Source organism: Pelodiscus sinensis, chromosome 22, assembly GCF_049634645.1.
Source record: "Pelodiscus sinensis isolate JC-2024 chromosome 22, ASM4963464v1, whole genome shotgun sequence".
NCBI classification, from domain to species: domain Eukaryota; kingdom Metazoa; phylum Chordata; order Testudines; family Trionychidae; genus Pelodiscus; species Pelodiscus sinensis.
The window spans coordinates 4,182,421-4,206,156 of NC_134732.1; the positions used below are offsets into that span (position 1 = coordinate 4,182,421).

General features: G+C 49.8%; 1 protein-coding gene across 8 annotated transcripts in view; it reads left to right on the forward strand.

The window, feature by feature from the left end:
* CACNA1B (calcium voltage-gated channel subunit alpha1 B) overlaps positions 1-23,736 on the forward strand; it is a 452,780-nt gene that overhangs the window by 415,579 nt on the left and 13,465 nt on the right. For 6 of the 8 annotated variants that reach the window (XM_075906063.1, XM_075906064.1, XM_075906066.1 and 3 more), the window contains 7 exons: positions 7,908-8,016; positions 11,687-11,794; positions 13,269-13,381; positions 15,605-15,732; positions 16,478-16,616; positions 19,741-19,851; positions 22,607-22,642. In XM_075906063.1, the coding sequence (XP_075762178.1) occupies positions 7,908-8,016; positions 11,687-11,794; positions 13,269-13,381; positions 15,605-15,732; positions 16,478-16,616; positions 19,741-19,851; positions 22,607-22,642 (744 nt within the window). The remainder of the gene's footprint in view (positions 1-7,907; positions 8,017-11,686; positions 11,795-13,268; positions 13,382-15,604; positions 15,733-16,477; positions 16,617-19,740; positions 19,852-22,606; positions 22,643-23,736) is intronic. The other 2 variants (XM_075906065.1, XM_075906070.1) reach the window with 1 other exon arrangement.

Sequence of the window (23,736 nt, forward strand, 5' to 3'; positions counted from 1 at the left end):
ATAGAAATGATCCTATCAGTGAGTCAGATTTCTCATGCACAGATTCACGTTTACAATTTAAATCTGTACCGAGGGGCACAGGAGGCCAGTGTTCTGCCTAAATCTCACTTTAATCCTGGGATGTAAGTGGGGCTAAATAATCAGGGCCATCCTGAGGGGGGTGCAGGGCCTAGGGCAGCCCCCCTGCCACAAGACCCTGCTCCAGGCCTGCCCCAACTCCACTTCTTCCCCACGCAGTGCTGCCTGGGGGCATACAGGGGACTGGTGTGGTGGCAACACAGGATACCCTCCCTCCCACACTCACCACAGCGGTGGCAGCTGGAGTGTCCGGCAGGCTTTTCCACTCTCCCCCACCCTGCTGCGCCGCCCTCCCAGCCAGCTGCACCCCACTTCACCGTGGTGGTGGGAAGGGGAGTGTCCTGGCGTGGGGTACTCTGCTTCCTGCTGCAACTAAGAAGCCGTGCACAGTGGCATGGAGCGGGGGAAGGGCAACTGCTGCAATGCCAGGCCCCCCAGTAATCTGCCAGGGCCCTCCTGTTCATACGATGGTTGAGGTGGCTGCCATGGGCCCCCCAAAAGCGCAGGGCCTGGGGCAATTGCCCCCAAGTCATCCTATGGATGGGACAATCTTTGTGTATAGCAGGGTTACCAAACCACAGAAATTTAATTTACGGGCAAAATGGAAAACATTTACGGACGGACACATTTTTTTACGGACATAATTTTTATACTATATTAAGATGACATAAATGGCCAAAAGTGAAGAGTAATCCACAGCAAAATGGCTGAAGCAGCACAGAAGAAATTGAATTGCTATAGAATAATTGCTGTTTTTTGAAAAGTTATTGCACTTTTACAAAATTTACAGACACCTAAATTTTTTAATGGAATTTACAGACATGTCCAATTTCAGCTAATTTTTTACGGACTGTTCACAAATTTACTGACGGTTGGCAACCCTGGTGTATAGCAGCCCTCTACTCAGATGATTTGCCTCTAACATTATGCTTAAAATTCCCTGTCTCCATGGGCACTCCTGTAAGTAAAGTTTTTAGGAGACTCTTTGTTGAACATGAACATGAAACTGGCACAAATAGAGGCTTTGTCTACACAGGACAAATGAGTCATTGAGTTTTGACTGTTCATCGGGGCGCTTAAAACCCCCCCGAAGGACAAATCCTTTGTCATGGCAAATACTAGTATAAACAGTGCTCTCCTGTTGATGCCGCTCAAAAAGGGCGGAAGATTTTTGTTCGTTTTTACTGATAGGGCTGTGTCAACACAGCCGTGTCGTTAAAAGCTGTGTAGTGCAGACAGTCTAAGGCCTAGTCTACCCCACACCCTCTCCTCACCCCCGTCAATCTAAGATACACAACTTCAGCTACGTGAATAGTGTAGCTTAAGTCGATGTACTGAGACCTACTTACTGTGGTGTCTTCCATGCAGTAAGGTTGCTGGCTGATGCTCTTCCATCATTTCTGCCTACTAGGGCCCTCCCTAGGGTAGTGTGGGAACTGGGGCAACCACTCCAGTGTCCCAGGAGTGGGACCCCGGGCAGCCACCCACCTCACACGCTGCCACTGCCCCCACCCCACCCACCTCCATCCCACTCTACCCCTTCTCTCAAGCCCCACTCCAAGCAGACATGATAAATCCACTGCCAGTGGATTGATCGCTGCAGCATCAGTCCACTGTGTAGTGGAGACAAGCTCTTAGCAATGTAACCCATGTGCTGGTCTGTAATTGGCTGTTATCTTGTTAGCTGGTTGCTCCCCCCTGTGTGATGCAGAGCGTTAATTAGGATACTCTAGAGAGAACATCTGAGCCCCAGCCCCGAGGCCTTTCACTGCAGAAACATTAACAAGATCTTCTGATATATTAGATCGGTTCTTTGTGTTAGCCGCTATTCCGCTCCTGTTGAGAAGGGAGAATGATTCCGAAGCTGCCTAATTCAGATCTGTGGATTGAGGAAGTTTCTGTGGCATAGGTGAGGTAACCAGGAACTAGACCTCCATCCCCCGCCTAAATCTTCTCTCAAAACTCCATAGGAGGAAATGTAAGAGCAAGGGAAGTGTAGGAAGCGGAATGGCAGAAGGAGCTGAGAAATGTTTCTGCCAGGCACAGAGATCGAGTGGAGGCTTTTCTCCTTGTCCTAGATAGTTTTCTTCCCCCATCTAACTAGTACAGCTAACCACACTGCATTTGTGGCAGGCAGTCCCACCTTGATCCTGGGGTGGAGTGAATTCCTTCTCAGCAGCTCGGAGCATTGTGACCCCTTCCCATGTGCAGGGCCATCCTTTGGATTTACGGGGCCCTAAGCAGGACTGTTAAACCGCTGCCCCCATGCCCAGCTGCAGCCTGGAAGGGGGGAAGAGGTGACAATGATTTTTTTTAGAGACGTGATTTCATGATCTTCAGGAAAATTGAATATTTTTAAAGCAAATTTTAAACAAAAGTCCTGTATACAACACGGTAAATTCAGAAACGGACAGTATATACCTGTTAAATGTTTTCATTGCCACCAGAAGGAATCTTTCACAAGTTCAGTGTTCTGCTAATAGGCCTGCTTAGAAGGTTATTTCACTTCCAAATTAACTAGCTCCTCTCTGGTTGAAGACTCACCAGATTGCAGCAGCAGTCTGAGGGGACATTAAGTCCCAGTGGTACCTGAAATTTTCAGGAGCCCTACACAGGGACTTGCTCTGAGTATGGGTAAGGACAGAGAAGAACAATTATTAAAGGTCTAGAAAAAATGACCCATGAGGAAAGATTGAAAGAACTGGGTGGCTACGTCTACACTGGCATGATATTCCGGAAATGCTTAAAACGGAACAGTTTTCCGTTGTAAGTATTTCCGGAAAAAGCGCGTCGACATTGGCAGGATGCTTTTCCGGAAAAGCACTTTTTCCGGAAAAGCATCTGTGCCAATGTAGACGCGCTTTTCCGCAAAAAAGCCCCGATAGTCATTTTCGATCTGTTAGAGCGGCTGATTTTCCGGAATAAGTGGCCAGTGTAGACACAGCCGGTATGTTTAGTCTGGGGAAGAGAAGAACAAGGGGGAGACATAGCAGTTTTCAAGTACATAAAAGGTTGTTCAAGGAGACAGGAGAAAAAATATTCTCCTTAACCTATGGGGATAGGACAAGAAACAATGGACTTAAATTGAAGCCAGGGAAGTTTAGAGTTGGATTTTAGGTAAAACTTCCCAACTGCAAGACTGGATATAAATTGTCTTGCACAGTTGTGAACTCTTGATCACTGGAGATTTTTAAGAACAGGGTATACAAACACCTGATAGGAGTGGCCTAGGTAATACTTTGTCCTGAGTGCAGGGGACTAGACTAGGTGACTTCTCCAGGTCCTATGATTTTATGATTTCACTGTGTGGCAAGATTTAACAGCACTGCAGGAAGATGAGGCTATTAAATGGGAGAAAGAAGAAGGTGACTATTTGGTGCTAATGAAGGATAGGACGGTGAGGTGATGTAACTGGAGCAAAACGTTACTTTAAAGAGATATTTGCTGTTTATGCTGCAAGATAGGACAACAGGAATCAGTTGGTGCACGTGGCTTGTGTGGACTAAACGCTTCTAGAAGCCTGAGCAGACCCACGCTGAGCTGAATGCTTGTGGAGTTAGTGACAGGACTGAACGTCTCTCTTAACAAACGTGACCCCTGAGAGCTTATTCAGCATCACAGGGGGGCCGTCATAGAGAGGATCTGGTTTTAACTCTCCCTTTTCTCCTGTAATGCATTCAGAAAGGGGCGGCTGCTCTAAGTAGATGACTTAATCCCACTGCAATAAACAAACCCAAATCTTGCTGTCGAGAGGTAGTGGGCACATTTTGTACATGTATATTACAAGTTACTATCCTGTCTTCTGCTCTTCGAGAAGGAGTATTCAAGTTGGGGAAGGGGAGTCAGGACTCTTGAGGTTTTTTTCCGGCTCTGCTACTGGCTCTCTTTGTGACCTTGGGGAAGTCACATCACTTCTCTGCTTAATGGGAACAAGTGAAGTGAGGCTGATGGCCAGAGTGTGCCTGGGTGAGCAAGGGAGTGCAAAGAGACTAACTGGAGACCCATTGGAGGGCGTACACACTGATCCCCGCTAGCTTCACTGCCGACTGTGGGAGGAGCTGGATGATTGGCTTTGACCTTGCCCATCCTCTCTACCGACTAGGGGCGAAGGGCCGTGGCCCCGGAGCACGTTGCAGTGGTTCTGGTGCTAACTCTGCTGCTTGTGCTCCTGTGGGAGGGAGTCTGGTTGAGTCTGCTGGGACTCGCCACACTCACCTCTGCCATGAACAACCAGATTTTCATTCCAAATTAATATCTGTAAAGTGCTCTGAGAGCTGTGATGAAAACTGCTGGCACGTATTGATAGCACGTCCAGTCAGAAATCACCCTCACTGGGTTGCTCTAACAGTGATGGCGTGAGAGCATCCTATTAGTTGCCACTTTATGGGTGAAAGGCTGTTAGGTCTCAGCTACGCAAGGCCGCCAGTCACATCACTCCAGTTACTGAGAAGTACGGTTACAATGGGATGCAGAGTGAGGGACAGAATGAATATGGAGGGCCAGATGTCTAGGTGGGCCTGTCACCACTCCCAGTCAACACCTGTTTCCATGTAAATGTGCATTCCCATTTACTCAGCCGTGTTGCTCCCACATCTGTTGGTGTGTGGAGATGCAGGGGACTACGTACGCCATCAGACTTGTGAGGGAGGGCCTCCATGCAGCGACGACATGTCAGTTCTCAGCGTGAGGTGTCTTCTGCCCTCTGTGCATAAGCACAGCTGCTCCTGGGAGTTAACTCAGTGACGTCTATGGGGAGACCCAGGGTTTGCAGTCCCAGTTCTCTGGAGGATGGAGCTCTCCTAGGAGGACTTATTTCTCACCTGCTTGGTCTTCATTTCCACGCGTCTTCTTTCTCTCGCCATCTCTTAACTCTCTCTCTCTCTCTCACTGAAGTAGGATTCAGTGGGGCTCTTTCTGTAAGTGAACCATTGGATTGCATTGAACACACTGGTTTTGCTCTAACCGTTGGCGTGCTGAAGGAGGATTTTCCAACGGACCAATTTCCCAATTTTACACAATGGACCAGACAAAACGTTTGTAGCTTTGCCAGCATTTGTTCTTGCCTTTGAATTGCATGGGGAGGAAATTCTCAGCTTTGATTTTGTTGTCCCTCCTGTCAATAGCCCGAGGAGAACCCCTTGTCCTTGTTTGAAATGGGGTGCTGTTAGGTTGTGCTGGTTTCTCTTAGCTCAGTTATTACTAGAGTAAACCTGTAGGGGGCAGCCTTTTGCCCCAGTAGACAATAGGATCAGAGGCTAACGTGTAAAATGACTGGGATGGTCTCAGCTCTTTCCAGCATTTGTTCACCATAAGAAATGGTTGTGCCAGAAGCGTGTCCCGCTTTACATCCGCAGGGCTCAGAATAATATTTAAAGTCCTAACGCTCCTGTTCATGCCCTTCTGTAGGGTTCTTGAGCTATGGAGTGTTTATCTGTAACTGCTCTTCCCCCACACCTGGCACTGTGCATGGGAGCCTTCGGCATGTGGCCACGAAGTAGCTGGCAGGGTTAGAAGTAGAGGGCTGATGAAGCTAATGAGATGAGCTATTAGTTCAGGATCGGATTCAAGCACACGCAGATGTTCATGGCCCAGTTTCCTTAAGCAACCAGCGGTGTTCAAACAGGAAGTGGTGGAATCTCCATCCCTAGAGGTTTTTAAGTCCTAGCTTGACAAAGCCCTGGCTGGGATGATTGAGTTGGGGTTGGTCTTGCTTTGGGCAGGGGGCTGGACTCGATGACTCCTGAGGGCTCTTCATAGAATTCTAGGACTGGCCAGATTTCTGCCCTCGCGCAAGCTTTACTCTACTACACTTCCATTGACTTCCCAGGAGCTACTCCCAGGCTGCAGCGAACAGCGGTTGCATGGGTGCTTCCTCGCATGAGCAGACAGACTAAAATAGTCTCATAGTTGTATGGCCACGGCGGCACAGACAGCAGCTTGGGCCAGCCCTCCTTACCAGTCTCACCTGACACCCTCAGTACATAGGTGGGTCACCACGCTGCAATTTGCAATATGTCCACACGGACAGAGAGTGTGCATGGCTGTCCATCCAAGCCGGGGTGTACACTGCCAGCTGTGGTGGAGGCATACCCTACTTTGCATTGCTAGAAGTGAACAGGGGCTTTTTCTCCTGATGGTGGAAAAGGAGGACAGACCAGGAATGTAACGGCCAAGTCCTTTTCCATGCAGAGCAGTTTAAGGATCAGAGCAGAAGACTGGAAGTCCAAACCATTACAGAATCCTCTTCCCAAGCCTGGCCCTCCTCTGCTCAGTGGCTGCAGGCCACTCCCTTCACTTTGCTATGCCTCATTTTCCTCCATCCATAAAAAAGAGCCTCACAATAAGAGATGTGTCATGAGAATTGGTTCATATTTGTATGTTGCTTTGGAAACTCTGAGAGGACTTTGGGTAACACTTTCAAAAGCCCTCGAGTGACTTAAGAGCCTAACACTACGACTACACTCGTACTTTTGTTTGTATACGTTATTTCCCTCAAGGGTGTGAAAAAACACCCCCCAAGCAACATAAGTTACATTGACAGAAGCACTGGTATGGACAGCGCCATGTTGGCAGGAGGTGCACTCCCACTGACATAACTACCGCTACTCGTTGGTGTTGGTTTAATCTTATCGATAGGAGAGCTCTCTGTCCTCACCAACCCGCGGCTCTCCCCCAAAAGCGCAGCTCACAAAGCCACTCCTGTGCCACCCCAAATGACCCCCGGCTTCCCGCCAATTATTCAAAATGGCACCCATTGACGGGAGCTGATATGGCCAAAAAGCCTAAGCTTGTTTCTTAAAGGGGCAGCCTCTTTTCTTTTTTTTTTTTTTGCTTGCCAATTCTGATGCGGCTTTTCACATTTTTTCCCACCGCTGTTTTGGCTCTCTTTATTAAATGGATTGCCTACCCCTGGCATAGAGCATCCACACAGGAGACCTTAGAGCTGTGCAGCTGCAGTGGTACATCCTGTACCAGTAAGGTCTCTAGACAAGAGCTACAAGGATGCAAGGGCAGGGCCAGAGGCCTAGCTGGGGTAAGCGGGCACAGCTACTCCCACATCAGTGGCGCTGCACTTGCTTACCCCAGAAAGGAATTGCCCTCGCAGTGTCCATCTCCTCACCCTTCAGACCTACTTGCTACGGCCAAGTCCTGCTGGTGGTTTTTGTCTCTGTGGTCTAGCCTCACTGTGAGAAGCACCCACGTGGAATAGGTTACTCCTAGGGGAAGGCATGTGGCTGGAGTCAGCCACAGAGTGTTCTCGTTAATGTGCCGTGTCATGGGGAGCAGAGGCAAGCTATGCCTCTTGTCTGGCCCGTGGAGACCCTAGCTGAGTGGCTTTCCTTGGGCACATACAGCCAGGGTGAGGTTGGTTTGGCTGAAGCCTCAGTAGCACGTCGAAGATGGCCGAGGGAAGGCCTCATCTGCTGCTGGACTTCCTTTGCCCCAACTGGAACACCTGGAGCTCATGTGCTGGGAGATCAGGATAGGCTGGTAGGTCCTGACACGGGATATTGCCAAGGGAAGTTAAATCAGTCCAGCTTGAGACAAAATCTACTCCTCTGCGGGCAGCATGAATGCTGGCAAACCCCAATCTCAGAATATGGCAGTGAGCCCTCTAGCCGTGCAGCATCCCAGAAACGGAGCCACCATCCGTCAGGCCGAGGTGCATCTCCTCCCCACCAGCACGCGAACGGTTAACCTTTCCAAACGGCACCGACTTGTGATTTTGCTATTGTAAGAATCCGGGGGCTGGACGATAACCCGAGAGGGGGGAGGTGGGGGAGGGACAGCGCCAGCAGGCACTGACAGCAACTCTGCTTTGTTCCTAGCGCCTGGTGCGGATGAACATGCCGATCTCGGACCAGGACTTAACGGTCCACTTCACTTCCACGCTGATGGCCTTGATCCGGACCGCTCTAGAAATCAAACTGGCAACAGGTGAGGGGGTGGGGAGAGGAGAGGGATCCAAGCCGCACAAAGATGAGCGTGAGCTTGGCACGGAGCTGGCAGCAAGGTTATTCTGCAGAGGGGGCCGGCTTTCCTAAGCCAAAGGAAGGGGGTACGCTGAAGGAGAAGGGCCATAGAGGATCCTCTAGCCAATTCCCACCCGTCCAAAAAAGAGAGGAGAACTGACAGATTTCGGACCAGGAGTCCACAGCTCTGGTCTGACGCAGGGGAACGTCTGCACTACAGATGGGAGGTGTAACGTCAGCCCAAGTTGATGTCCACGGGTTAGCTCATGGGTGGGCCGAACGGGTTGATCCAGCCCGTGGAGCCCTGCCGCTCCCCCGCCCCCAGGCAGGACCACGCAGCACTCTGAAGCTCCAGGCACTCCTTGCAGGGTGGGAGGAGACGTCACGCGCTGCCCTGCCCCCAAGCCCTGATTTCAAAGTGCTACGTGCTCCTTGCAGGGCGGAAGGAGGCACCTGGGGGCGGGGGAGCTGTGCAAAGCTTCCTTCGCCCTACCCCGGCCCTGTGCGCCTGATTGGCCTGGGGGTAGGGGAGTATGCGAAGCCTCTTCCCATCCTGCCAGGGGCATGGGTGCCTAATGGGAAGGGGGGCAAAGGGGCTTCCCCTCCCCCAGACCAGTCATAGTCTGGGGGTGGGGTAGCCCAGAAGCATCCTGGCCCCACCCCTTCCAGTTTAGGCCCCACCCCTTCTGGGGTGGCCCAGGGCCACTTCAAAAATTTTAGAAATGGTCCCCGGCCAAAAATTATTGCCCACCCCTGGGCTAGCTGTGCTCTGGTTAGCGCCTAGAAGATACAGCAATAGGGTTACAGTGGCACTGCCGGCACCTTGGACCACCTGCCCGAGAATTGACGTAGGGGGGTGGGTGGGAATATCCAGCACCAAGTGCGAGCCACCGCCTTGCAACTGCAGCTACCCTGCTCATTTCGCTTTGCCCGTGCAAGGTGGGCATTGCGCCTCCCGGCTGCAGCGCACACGTACCCTGCGTGTGCCCTCGACACGACACTTCTCCGCCCCGCACTGCCTCGTACAACGGAGAACGTCACCTGGTCACCGGGACGGGCGGCTTTGAAGTGACATGCCCCATGCGGGCACCAGCCCCGGCTCTTCAGGTTTTATTATCTTAGCCATGCCAGGAGGAAGAAAAGCCTCTTCCTGCTGATAGTGGGAGCTGTAAGTCTGCAAGCTCTGACCTGTATTATGCTCTGAGATGAAATTTAATTATGTAAATGCTTAATCAGGCAGCTACTTGGCTTCCCAAGTAACCAATCCCACATCGTAACATCTATCCAGTTCTGCCTTGGCTTATTAGACTGTTTAATGGGCCCTCAAAGCCGGGGCTTCCACTGGAGCCAGAGTGGAAAGGGCTGGAGATTTTTTTTCGTTTCAAACCCCAAGGGCGGGCAGAACGTGTCCCTGGGGTTGAGATGCAGGACTGGGAGTCAGGCCACGCGGGTTCTGCTCTTGGTTGAGTGAGTGAAAATAAGGATCTAGGCTGACATGGGTCACCTAGCCCCTACTGAAATCGTTGGGAGCGAAGAGCCTGAATACCTGGGAGGCTGTGCATCTTAGCCTCTCCCTGATACTGACCTAGCTCATAGGAGGGCTGGAACACGTTAGCTCTTTGGCTGGAAATTGCTTAGGGGCAGTGATCCCCGGACTTTTTACCTTGTGCCCCCCCAACCTCTGTCCAAGCACCCGCCCCCCCCTGTGGAGACGGGGGTGGGGCTAGGAGCAAAGCTTTGCCCAGGGGCCACCCTATCAGCGAGATCCTGGGCACAGATCCTCAGGGGTGTGAGTAGCAGCTGGAGCCCCAGGCTGGGAGCAGGTGCATCCCACAGTTTGGGGTCCTCTGCTCTAGAGGGCAAAATATTATGGCCCAAAGGATCTAGGCAGACTGACAGCACAGAGGACCGGCCATGTGATTTTAAAGCATGTGGCTAGGACGGACTCATTCATGTCTTGGGGATCAGTCCCCTCCTTCACATGAATACGCCTGCGTGTGAAGGGGACAGTTGAACCCGGAGAGTCTGTGTCATTTTCTTACATTTCACTGGCGATCGTTCAGGCCAGGTCCCGTCAGTGAGCATGACTGTCTGCGTCTACGAGATCTTTGGCCACCAGCAAAGAGGAACAAGCAAATACGCCACTTTCCACAGAGCACAGCTAGTCAGGGGAATGGATCTGAGGGTCTGGATTTGGCTTTACCCATTATTACCGAGCTGGTTTGGATTTTTAGTTTTCTTCTGTCAATTGTCAATGACACTAGTTGGTAGGACAAAGCGTCCTGTAAGTGGGGTGCAGGTCACAGGCTCCAAGCCCCGGTGGAACGGCAAGCGCTAGAGGAGCGATCATTATCTCCTCCCTTTGCTTTTCTCCCCCACAGAGAGAAACCGCTCCACCTCATTCTGTGTAATTTAGCCAGTCGGGAGCCAGCCTGTCCTCTCAGGCTATGTCTGCACTACAAGGCTATTTCGAAATAACAACTCCAGAAATAACTCTGTCGAACTAGCACATTTACACTACAGGGAAGCTTTGAAATTAGTCCGAGGCAGGCTCTGTTCATGTGGACGCACTACCTCGACTTAGAGCCCCGGGGAGCCCTGGCGAGTAATTACTTTGAATGACTCTGGGGAGTAGTTATGTCGAAATAACAGCCGGGGAGCATCCACACTTGACCCTATTTTGAAATAGCTATTTCAAAATAGGTGTTATTCCTGGTAGAATGAGGAGCTATTATTTCACTATAGCACACCCGTTATTTTGAAATAATTTCAAAATAACAGGCTTGCTGGGTGGACACTCACCTTGTTATTTCAAAATAACTCAGTAGTGCAGACATGCCCTCAGAAATACTTTAATCATTCTTAGCCTGCGTGTTGAGAACCCTCTTTGGCCTTTTTAATAGTCTAGCTGTCTTTGGCTCTTTAACATCTTACTTGGATTTATAGCATCTATTTGATGATGATGATGATAATGATGATATAATATATGGTCTTATAATTTTTTGTGAGGGCCGCCCCCCTACTACCATAGGTGGCGGGGAGGGGAGTGCATGGGGGGAGTGTTTATGTAATACCTCGAGCCCATGGTTATTTTCACAGTCAGTTTTGTTGTTTCCCTTAGAAGCAGCTAATGAGGTGACAAGTCTAAAAGGATATAGGGGAACAGTGGCAGAGCATCCTTCTGGTGGGGACACCAGATTAAACTGGTCCCTGAAATATTGGTCAGACTGCATCTGTTGCAAAGCTCACACACCAGGGTATAGCACTGTTCCCTATACGCTGAGTGCTTTGACAGCCACCCACTTGATTAGCAGAGTGCCCACAGCTGACAGCAGGTGTTTCTACTGCTAGTGCACACCTGCACATGCCTCAGTGCACATAACAAAATTTATTCCACATGTGGATGGGAAAAAACTACAGCGAACATTGGTGTGCAGTGAGGAGGGTTAGCACTGTTGTTAGTATCAGTGGAAAAGCTGATCCTGACTTAGCATATTGGAAAGAAGACAAGGGGAGTGGGATCGGAATAGTCAGGGTCTGTTCACATATTAGCGCTCTCTGGTTCTCTTGCGGTACATGTGCAATGGATAGTCCTTTGTTCTCAGCTTCATGTGCCTTTTTTGCCCCCTCGCCAGCGGGCGTGCAGCAGCACCAGTGTGATTCTGAGCTGAGGAAAGAGATCTCTCTGGTCTGGCCCAACCTGTCCCAGAAGACATTGGACTTGTTGGTGCCTCCCCATAAACGTAAGTGCCGCGTAAGAAACCTCTTGCCCCTAGAAGCAATGCAGAGACATGAACCTGAAAACCCATTCCAGGCAGTCACTAAAGTCCAGGTCTTTCCCCTTCTGGGGATGTTCCCCAGAGCCCAGCCAAGGTGCACACAGCAGTCTAGATGCTACAGGGCAGGAGCCCATTTCATCTTCGGCCTGGACCATCCAAGCATTGCCTCCAGAATGCCCACAGCCCCATGTCCCCCTGCCTGACTAGTACAAACCCCTCAGTCACTCCCAGGCATCATGTCCTAGTGCCTCTTGCCTGAGACAGCAGATTCTTTGCATCATGGAGCAAGATAATACACACTGGCCAGAAGAGAGCACTGCCTTGTCCAGCCTCTTCGAGAGACATTTCTGTGTTGTGCACAGTCCTGCTTCCTGTCGTTTTAACTGCTGCCAGTCTGGCTCCAGCTGGTTGGGGGAACAGTTTCTGCCTTCTAGACTCTGTCTGCATCCAAACAAAGTCAAGAGAAGGATGTTAAAGAGCCCATATAATAGGAAGGGGGGGTACAAAAGGTGTAATCTCCCCTAAGGATGGCCTGCAGGAGCTCACTGAGAAAATGGAAAGTTTGAAATTCTCTTGATTGACAAAAACAAGGGCTCTGAGTCCCCTGACTTTCTGATTATGAAAAACAGCCCCCTCCAATCAGGGCAGCATTAACTGTGGAAGGTATGGAGCCATGACGATGGACTGACAACGCAATGGCTGCTTCTCTCCTTCTCCCTCCCCCTGCGCACACACCCCTCCCCCCCAGCAGATGTTGGCATATCCCGGAACTTTGCAGCCCCTTGCTATAAGACAAGTGCTAAGTGGCATGGCAGGGACAGGTCAGTGGCATGACTGTAAAACAAAAATGAGCCAAAAAGCCATCTGGAAAAATGAAATACCATTTAAAGGTATATTAGCCTATTCGTCCCCTGTTGGTAATAGAAAGAAAAATCAGGCTTTTCTGATCATAAAAATGCTGGCTTCAGATCTGGTATTAATTTAAATGTTCTGTTCTGTCCCCCATTCTTACAGCGCCACATGGGTTTGCTTGCCTAGGGCATCCTTTCTATAATATATCCCTAAATATTTTCCATAGAGGGCGAGGCTAGAGGGCTGGGTGGCTTTAAAACACTGGGCGCCGTGACTCTCAGAGAGATGGTCAGGGACGGAAGGAAGGAAGGGAAAAGATGTGAACTTGAAGAAGTTTGTTTTAACTATTTATTTTCCCCTCTCTCTCTCTCTCTCTCTCTCTCTCTCACCCCCCCCCCCCCCCCACTTCTATTGTGACATCCTACCACTTTTCACTTGCTTTTCTTGCCCATCGGACATTTCCCCCATTGAAATAATTTCTTCTCTTTCCCTCCATTGCTGACACTCATTCCTTCTCTCCCCCTGCTTGTTTCCACTCTTCCTGTGACTCCCCCTTCTGCATTTCACCTCCTGTCTCCTCATCCAGAGGATGAAATGACTGTGGGGAAGGTCTATGCAGCACTCATGATATTTGACTTCTACAAGCAGAATAAAAACAGCAGGGACCAAGCGCACCAGCCACCTGGAGGTCTTTGCCAGGTACCCAGCAGCAAGACGCTGTTTTCTTTTCTCGCTCCCATGTAGATTCGGAGGGGCTGCATGCTCCTTCATGTTAGCAACCCTCAGCAAGTCTAGAGGTTCCATTCTATCCAGCACCCGAATGTTGAGATGCTATTGAATTGTCCAAGCATCTTGGAAGTAGACAATCTCATGGCAGCACACTTTCTCATTTTGTTTCTAACGTTCCTAATTTCAGCAGGGCTGGAAATACTGAGGTGTTTTTGGAAATTGTAGCCAAAGTGACTTAGGAGCCTACGCCTCATTACAAGTCAATGAGATTTAGGCTCCTTCTGTAATTGAGTAATATTTTCAAAAGCACTCACATGCTCGTAGGCACTTGGGAACCTAGGACCCATTGAAAGTCAGTGAGATACAGGCTCTTGAGTGTTGTCACTTTTGAAAAATGGAACTTCGGCTCTGTTGAAAATGTTACTCCTTGAAAATAGCTCCCTGCAGGGTGTTTGGGCATTTTCACTTCCCACCCTGGGCAGAACTGAGCAGGCTGGGGAGCATGTAGCCAGGTAACTTCTGAAAGTGTGAGACTGCAAGATGGGTTCTTGTCCTAGATGGCTACACAGAGCATTGTGCTTGAGTGGGATGATGTTTTAGGCAAAGCAGCCTCCCAGATTATGCAGAGTTATGGTGATTGACGTGCACACAGCATCGCGGAGACTGAAAGATCTTCAGTGCACAATACGGCATCACAGTCTGCAATATGATGTAGCACCCGACCCTTTAAGCTGTGGCACCTTTTGAGGTTGACTCGAGACCATATTATTTTATTCCGATTGATCTGGAAATGGATCATAGAATCATAGAATAATAGGACTGGAAGGGACCTCAAGAGGTCATCGAGTCCAGCCCCCCGCCCTTAAGGCAGGACCAAGCTCCGTCTACACCATCCCTGACAGATGTCTATCCAACCTGTTCTTAAATATCTCCAGAGAGGGAGATTCCACCACCTCCCTTGGCAATTTATTCCAATATTTGACCACCCTGACAGTTAGGAATTTTTTCCTAATGTCCAATCTAAACCTCCCCTGCTGCACTTTAAACCCATTACTCCTTGTCCTGTCCTCAGAAACCAAGAGGAACAAATTTTCTCCTTCCTCCTTGTGACACCCTTTTAGATATTTGAAAACCGCTATCATGTCCCCCCTTAATCTTTTTTCCAAACTAAACAAGCCCAGTTCATGAAGCCTGGCTTCATAGGTCATGTTCTCTAGACCTTTAATCATTCTTGTCGCTCTTCTCTGTACTCTTTCCAATTTCTCCACATCTTTCTTGAAATGTGGCGCCCAGAACTGGACACAGTACTCCAGCTGAGGCCTAACTAGTGCAGAGTAGAGCGGCAGAATGACTTCACGAGTTTTGCTTACGACACACCTGTTGATACAACCTAGAATCATATTTGCTTTTTTTGCAACAGCATCACACTGTTGACTCATATTCAACTTGTGGTCCACTCTGACCCCTAGATCCCTTTCTGCCATGCTCCTTCCTAGACAGTCGCTTCCCATCTTGTATGTATGGAACTGATTGTTCCTTCCTAAAGGATGTGCCACTAAAACCATTCCTCCCAAACAGCCTGGCTCATGGACTGTAAAAGGTTCGGCCGCTGTATAATGGCAATGACCCAGAGAGAGGGAAAGAACCATTTTTAAAAATGAATCTAGTACTGGTGCAAAATGCAAAATGCCAGACTGATGTCCCTGAAGGCTGCTATTCTGCTTGCCCCGAGTGTGAACAGCAAGGAGTTGGCAGCCAGTATTCCCTGGAAGCTGGGCAGCCATCCAGGAGAGATTCAGGTGCAACCCAACTGATAAGCAGAGAGCCCACAGTGCCAACAGCTGGCAGTGTGTGTTTCTACTAGTCATGCACATCTGCACATGCTTCAGTGCACATACCAAAATTTATTCTGCACATGACTGGAAAAGATCAGAGGGAATACCAGTGGCAGTGAATGTTCCGTTAAACTTTCCCTGAAACTGGCCTCATCTCGGATACATAGGGACCAAAATTATGAGCTAAAGGAGAGTCCAAACTTACGGATTTACTCTCACGTAATGCTAGTGGCTGTGATTCCGGAGGAGTGCTTTGATCATGGGGACACCGGTAAGCACTGAACTAGGAAAGTCCACACGACTTGTTCTCTGAGCATCTGTAGCTTTCTCATTGGTGCCCTCTCTTTACGCATTGCAGACTGGACCAGTGTCATTGTTCCACCCCTTGAAAGCAACCCTCGAGCAAACCCAGCCTCTGGTGTTCAACAACGCTAAAGCCTTCCTCCGCCAGAAAAGTTCCGCCTCGCTCAACAACGGGGGCACACTGTGAGTCTTCCCGGGGCGTTCCACCACTACCTTCAAAGCAGTGGCTCCCAGAGGGATTTCTCTGTAGTTCCCTGGTTTCTCAGTACAGGTTGGACCTCCCTGGTCTGGCACGCTCAGGATGAATGAGGAAACCATCTGTCAATCCAAGCTCAAGAGCCCTGCAGTTTACTCCAGGGGCAGGCTATAATTTTCGCAGGGGCCCACAGAATTAATTTTCGGATGTGGTCACGGGCTAGCTCTTCCCTGGAAGGGGTGGGGCCTATGGCAGAAGGGGAGGGGCCTATGGCAGAAGGGGCGGGGCCTGGGACTAGCCTCCCCACAGAGTTGTCAGGGGCTGGAGGCTTTGAATTCAAAACACAGCAAAGGGCTTGTGGCTCCCCCCCCTGCCGTTACCGCATTGCCTAGCAGCCAGCTGGGGTTGTTGTGGCTATTGAAAAGGCTCATGGCTCCGGCCTCTGGCAGGCTAGCACCGTGGCCATGAGCCTTTTAAATAGGAGCCTGCTGCCAGAGCCACCACCTGGAAATTCGGTGGCACGGGCAGTAGGATATAACTAGAAAGTGGCCAGATACCGTCCACAAGCTGGATCAAAATGTTAGGCAGGCCGGATCCTGCCCCCGGGCCGCATCTTGCCCAGCCCTGGCTTACTAGCTTCACCAGCCACTTCCCCCCCCCCAGACTGCTCCAGCGCTCTTTAAATCAAACGCCTAGCACAGCTGTTCACCTTTTCTCTCCCCCTTGTACCAGGCCAGCCCCGGAGAGCGGGATCAAGGAGTCTGTTTCCTGGGGGACTCAGCACACTCAGGATGTGTTTTATGAAACTAGGACACCAGCTTTTGAGCGAGGCCACTCGGAAGAAATTCCCATTGAGCGGACAAGCAAACAGGTGAAGATAGAGCGGAATATCATAAGTCTCCCTTTGTGTCGAGCTCGTTATCCCTTACTGCAGCAGTCCCCAACCTATAGAGGCTCCCGGGTGCGTGGGGGTGGGGCCACTCACGCGCCAGGCGCCCGGGGGCAGGGCCACGTGTCCTGGGGCACGCCAGGGGCGGGGATGCCCTTGCACCCGGCGCCGGCATGTGCCCCAAGGCCGGAGCCGCCCGAGTGCCTTGTGCCGTGGGCCCGGGGCCGGCGCCACCGCCCAAGCCGCGCGCCTGGGGCCGGCACCAGCGCCGCACGCCCGCATGTGCCCCTGGGGCCAGCGCCTCCAGAGCGCCACACGCCGGGGGCGGGGCCGGCCCAGGTTGTCGGCGGGCGCACACAAATGCCCCAGCGGGCGCCCTGGCACCCGCGGGCACCGCGTTGGGGACCACTGCCTTACTGACTGCCTAAGGCCTTGTCTACACTTACTGAGAGATCAGTAAAGACTCGCTGAATCGGCCTCCATTGACTCGGGTACTCCACCGGAGTGAGAACAGTAAGGGAGTGAGCAGGAGAGATTCTCCCGCAGTAGAGACGCCGCAGTAAGTCACACTATGCAAGGTCCACAGCAGCTGTGCTAGTCACCTAGCTGGAGCTGCGTACCTTAGCTCGACGTTGCCCCCAGTGTAGACCTGGCCTAAGAGCCCCCATTCATGTTTTGGGCCAAGTATCGCCCCTTCACAACGTAAGCTACAAAAGGTTTGCTTGGATGTAACTGAGAACTGAATTGGACCCGTTAATGTCTCTGAAACACTTTCTTTGGCAGTTTCAGGCTTATCCCAAATGGGAGCCTGGGGGAGTAAGATCACCTTGTGCCCATGTGGCTGGATTGGTAGGTAGGAGACTTAGTGCGTCTCCACTGCAGGGTTTAACTCGAAATAAGCTATGCAAATTGAGTCGTGCCAATTGCGTATTTGATTTTGAAATAGCTTATTTCGAAACAGGGAGCATCTACACAGCGCTTATTTCAAAATCGAGCGCTCTTCCTCCAACTTCCCTTACTCCTTGTACAATGAGGGGTACAGGAGTCAGACTAAGAAGTCCTCCAGCTTGACAGTATTTTGACACTGTTTTGAAATAACTGCCTGCTGTGTCGATGTGGACTAAGTTATTTTGAAATTGTGTTGCAGTGTAGACATACCCTGAGATCCAGTTCTCAGCCAAAAGCTTTGCTATGTAACCTTGAACAAGTCTCTGCCTGGCTTCCCCATCTGTACCTTTCCACCCAGAGCCAGGAGGCTAAAATCCATTTATGACTGTGAAACACTCAGTTACTGCCCTGAGGAGAACTAAGCAAGTCTGTAGATAGATCGGTGTTACTGGAGAACAGGGAATGTGGTTAAAGAAGGCCTTCACATTCATATGGCTTTCAGAAGCAATGTTGGCATTGCTGTGGTGGCTTTAGCTTAGTGTATCAAATCACGTCTTGCTTCATGGGCCTCCCATTTCCAGTGCTGCTCATCTGATTCCCCCTTCGGGGCATCAGCTGACAGCGAATCTGGAGAAAATTTCCAGACCTGGATCTCATTGGCTGTCAGAGCTGCATGGAGTTGGTGCTTAAGTGGGAGGCCGAGGAAGAAAAGAGAATTTGGGATTAGTCTGGAGTCATTTGGAAGGAGGGCAGGACTGTGGATGTTCCTTCTAGTGAATAATGAGTAGCCCTGTGGCACCTTAGGGTGCGTCTACACTGCACCGTTATTCCAGAAAAACAATATTAGCATCCACACAGCAACTGCGTTATTTCAAAAGAAAATCGAAATAACAGAGGGATTTTTCTGATGTTGGTAAACCTCATTCCATGAGGATTACGGCCTCTTCCAAAAAAGCTTTTTCGGAAGAGGGTGTGTGTGGATACTCCACTGCTGCTATATCAAAATAGCTCCTCCCTAGGGCCATTCTAAAGTTATTCCTCCCCAGTGCCTCCTGGGACTCTGAATCGAAATAGCATGTCCACATTAGGGGAGCCTTCCTCAGACTAATGTTGAGGCTTCCCTGTAGTGTGGACGCTCTATTTCGAAATAAGCTATTCTGGAAGATATCTTCCAGAATAGCTTTTTCTGAAATAAGCTTGCAGTGTAGACTTATGGTGCCTACAGGTGCCACGAGACTACTCCTAACATGGCTACCCCTGAGAGTTTTAGTGAATGTCATTTTCACAGCAAGGCAAAGTTTCAGAACTGGCAAAACTGGAGCAAGGGAAATTAGTCAAGAAGAGAAAATCAGAAAGCAAAACACATCGAGGGCCTAGTGGAATGGGCTTATAGAGACTCTTAATTGTAGGTGACTTGTTCAAATCCAGCCCAAGTTAATAGTCACTGTGAGGGTATGTCTACACTACCACTCTAGTTCGAACTAGGGTGGTAATGTAGGCAACCGGAGTTGCAAATGAAGCCCGGGATTTGAATTTCCTGGGCTTCATTTGCATCTCGCTGGGCGCCACCATTTTTAAATGTCCGCTAGTGCGGACTCTGTGCCGCGCAGCTACACACGGCACGGACTAGGTAGTTCGGACTAGGCTTCCTATTCCGAACTACTGTTACTCCTCGTTTCACTTAAAAATGGCGGTGCCCGGCGAGATGCAAATGAAGCCCGGGAAATTCAAATCCCGGGCTTCATTTGCAACTCCGGTTGCCTACATTACCACCCTAGTTCGAACTAGGGTGGTAGTGTAGACATACCCAGAGTGTTTACTTCATGAAGGCTCTTCACTGACCTATGTGAATGAGGTTTGGGGTCTTTAGTGCATTCTGAACGTATCGACAGGCTGTATTATAAAAAGCACCACCATTTTTGGCACTAATTGGCTCCCTTATTGACTGAATGAGAGGCAGAGACTGACCTGTGCTGAGAAATGGTCCAAGTTGAGGTGCTCTGACAGTACGCTCCAGCACTCCCCTGGATGAGTTAGTTCTGTAGAAAAACAGAGACCTTTGGTCACCAGGACTGTCAGGCTGGTATTTCTGACAAACAGGGAATCTTCACAGATGAAGCAAAAGCCCTGCAGTTCAACTTAGTCCTGGAGCAAGCCTGGCAGAGCCGTTATTTACTTTTATGTTCCTGCTTCTGAAAATATTTCTCAATCCAACCAGGTTGTGGAAATGAGAGAAATCAGCCCCACCTTGGCCAATGGAGACCACCAACCTGGCTTGGAGAGCCAGGGGCGGGCGGCTTCCATGCCGCGTCTGGCCGCCGAAACTCAGGTGAGGGAGGGAGGCTTTACTGGCAATGGAAAACTTACAGTAAGTCAAGCATTCGACACCTTTTCTCTTCTTGTCCATGTCATGTCGTTTTTTCAAAGTGACCGGTGGGTTGTTTGTTTCTTTAAGAGATAACAATAAAGCTGGAGGCTCCACAATGTGACCAGCCTTTGTGCTTTTGATCATTGGGATGCTGTGTGGACAACGCTGTGCTCCATCCCTATATACAGCCAGCAAAAAGAAATCCAGCTCCCTGGGCAAAACACTTCATTTAATCTGATTTCTGTCTAGCTGAAAATATATGTTCCCAATGACAGGGAGTCACGCTGTAGTTGGCAGAGGTGGATAACCATGCATAGATATGCATAGATTGCTGCCCTGCGTGCATATCGATAGCGCTGGGAATAAAATAAGCAGCAGGTTTCTCTTTGAGTCTGTATGTATATGAATTGTGCTGTGCACTCTCCCACCCCGAAGGGTTGCATTTCCTTTGCCTCTCTCCTCCGCCACTCACCCAGGAGGCTTAGCGCTGTTTGGTGGGTGGCTAATAAGATGCTTGGGACTTTACTTCCTTTGCTTATCTGATAACGCCTTGCAAGGAAGCCCTGTCACAAAAGGTGGCCTTCGGAGCAACTCTGTGACTCTCCCAGGGCACTTCACCCTGGGCATGACAGCAGGGTTTTCTCAAATCACTTCTGGGCATTTCACATGCGCATTGCTAACGTGTCCTCCCGTCATCAGCATAGTGCCTGGTGTGTGTTAGGCCATCTCCATCTCGCCACACATCATCGTGTCTCCTTAGCTCAAATCGCCTGAATGGGATTGGGCTGTTTCACGAGGGAGACAGAACGCAGGAGGCTTGCTGAATCCGAGAACTGAAAGGTTCCCCTGTATCCAGCCACACCTCCAATAGCTGTGTCATTCCATTCCGGCTGTGTTCCTGCCAGTTTGGATCATGACAAACTGCTGTCAGCTCGGCTGTCTGGCTCTCTGTGATACCCTGAGAAAGGAACACCTCTCCCCAAGGACTGTAGAAAATCCTTGGATAAGTCTCCATCTCCCAGAATTCTTTGAGTTCTCATGAACTCTATTTATTATGCTTAAAACCAACCTTTTCTCCCTCAAGCTCCAAAAGCTGAGCTGCCCTGATTAGAGGGTCTCATGCCAGGTTCTACCAAACCTAATGGAAACGGTCAGCATACGAACCTTAAAGACAATCTATTCTCGGGTATTTAGGGTACGTCTACACTGCTGAGCAATTTCAGGATACCGGAACTATCCCGAAATAGCTATTCCACGTCTATTGAAGCAGACTGTTGTTTCGAAATAGATTTCAAAATAATGGACGGCTTATTCCAATGTCCCAGTAACCCTCATTCCACGTGGGTTAACGGGCACTTTGGAAGAGCGAGTTATTTTCAAATTCGGCGCTGTATAGACAGTGCCAAATTACAAAATAAGCTATTTCGAAATACGCTCAAAACAAGCTACACAATTTGCATAGCGCGTAACTTATTTCAAGCTAAGGGACAGACACTCCGTTAGTGTTGGGCATCGAGCCTTTTCTTCAGCGCAATATAAACAGTAACTTTATATTTACATGCGCTTTTCAGCCCATTGAATCCCAAAGCACATTAAGGACTGCGCATGTAACCAGTGGTTGCCAATAAAATCTTTGCTGAGGCTTGCAAAGGCGAAACTAGAGATTTTAACGGGGACCAATGCCCATGCAGAGGAATTCCTCACCCGCCACTGAAGAGCAGCTGTGTCTTAGTAGCCATTTCATCCCAGCCTCTCTTCCTGGCAAATTTCAGAGGTTATCACAGAAATCATGGGGGGGGGGGGGGGGTTGATACCCACAGGACTCTTGAATAAAGGCTAGCCTTCCAGCATCGTTGCATTCCCACCACTGCAATACACTGATTGTCAGTAGCACTAGGGCAGTCCTTGGAAAATTGCATACCCCGTACTGACCAATCACAGCCTTTCTTAATTAATGAGAACTGACAAAATCACAGTCCTAGGTTGAAAAGCCCCAGGCCCATAACTAGCTTCCCCTCCCCCCCCGCAGAATCTGCCAGACTACTTCTGTGCTCTCCCTGGTACTCATCATTTTCCCTCAGGAGACTCCAACTTCTTTGGTCGTTTTTTTAATACCAAACAAATCAATGTTTCCATTTTCCCGAGAGAGCTGCAGAGGAAGCCTGTGAATACCTGGGGGTCTGGGAGGGAGCCAGGGAGTGAATTTCTTACTAAGGAGAAGCACGTTGCCCAGAGCAGTGCCGAGCTGCCTTGCATTAATGCTGTGTAACTTATTTATGAATCAGGCCTCTGGTATCTGAACAGCTCTAACCTCATTAAATGATGTAATGTTTTAGTGGTTGTAGCTTCAGCAGAATAACTGATGTCCTTTCTGTGTGTGTTTCCCCTTCTGTGCCCTCCCCCTGACCCTTTGTGTGCAACTTCCGGCTCCTCCCCAAACTTTAATTTCTTTTTGATTTGTATTAATAATAATGTTTTCGTTTTTTCATTCATCCCCTTTTCGGTTGGCCTGTCATGTCTGTCCTTTTGCGTTTCTCTTCTTTTATCGGTTCATGCTCTCAACCTGGCTTCCTTCCTCCCCTTTTGCTTTCCTCCTGTCACCCGCCTTCCCTTCTCATCATCTCGTCTGCCGCACATCTGCCACGATGCCTGACAATGGCTCTTCTGTGGGGGCTGCTTCAAATATTCTCTCCCATCTTGTCCGAATTGTTTGCAGAGGAGCAAAACACGGTCACCGGGGAGTTACCTGGCAGTATGTAGCTCGCACAAAGTTGTCTCCTATTCAGTTGTTAAGCAATGATTTCCCCTCGCTAACCCCTCCCCCCTTGTTTGGGTTACGTTCTGGTGCAGTAAAGATGCAGCTGTCGTCGGTCTCCCATTCAGTTTGTTGCCGTTATTTTGCCCCATAGTTGCATGCTGCACGTTGTGATACAGTGAATGTGTTTGAATTGCTCTGTCGGGTAAAAAATGTCGTAAGTGAAAAGAGGCTTGCTGATGAATGAAAAGGTGACGGCCCTCTCAAAGGCTGTGGTATATTGTCTGCCCGTATGTCTTGACGTGAGCTGGAAGTGTCATTTCCTGCCTACCAAAGGCTCATGAAGCTAGCTGTGGCTGAGCTAGCATACGAACCACAGAGACATCTGGCCACAGGAGTGCAGGCCTAGGGTCCCCGGTGGGACTGTAACCTGTCCTGCCACCCTGCACTGCTCTGCTCAGCATGCTAGCTCAGTCAAACCTATCGCACGTTCTGGAAATGACGCCTCACACTCCGCTATCAACATATGGGTGTGTAAGTCCAGCCAATGAGACTGAGCCACCAGGAGAGACTATAACTGTCTGGGTGGTATAGGAAGAGAGACTGTTATAATCCCATTAGTTTCAGGGCTGGATTGCACCTAGAACAACTGCAGACTCAGGCCCTGGGAAGGTTTGTCTCGTGCATACTTAGCTTCTTTTTCAAGTCTTTGCCCCTCCCCGTCGCGTTTCGTGTGCAGCAGCTCCTGGGGGCAGAGGGAGGCTATCAGGTTACTTCATCTTAGGTCTTGAGCTGTGATCTGCCATGGTGTTACCTTGCCTGCTGCCCCTCAGAAAAGAAATTTTCTGGCCCTGAATTAGTATGGGGGCCTGCCATTGGCCCCCGTACCGTGGACAGGAGGCAGCATGGGAGAAGATAGCAGTGGAAACGGAAATGAATAAGGCGTGAATTATATTCTGGTCAGAGATTTGCTCTGTTGCAAGGGTGCATCTACACAGCAGCATTATTTCGGAGTAACGGCCGCTATTCCGAAATAACAATGCACACGTCTACACAGCCATTCCGTTACTTTGAAATAAATTCGAACTAAT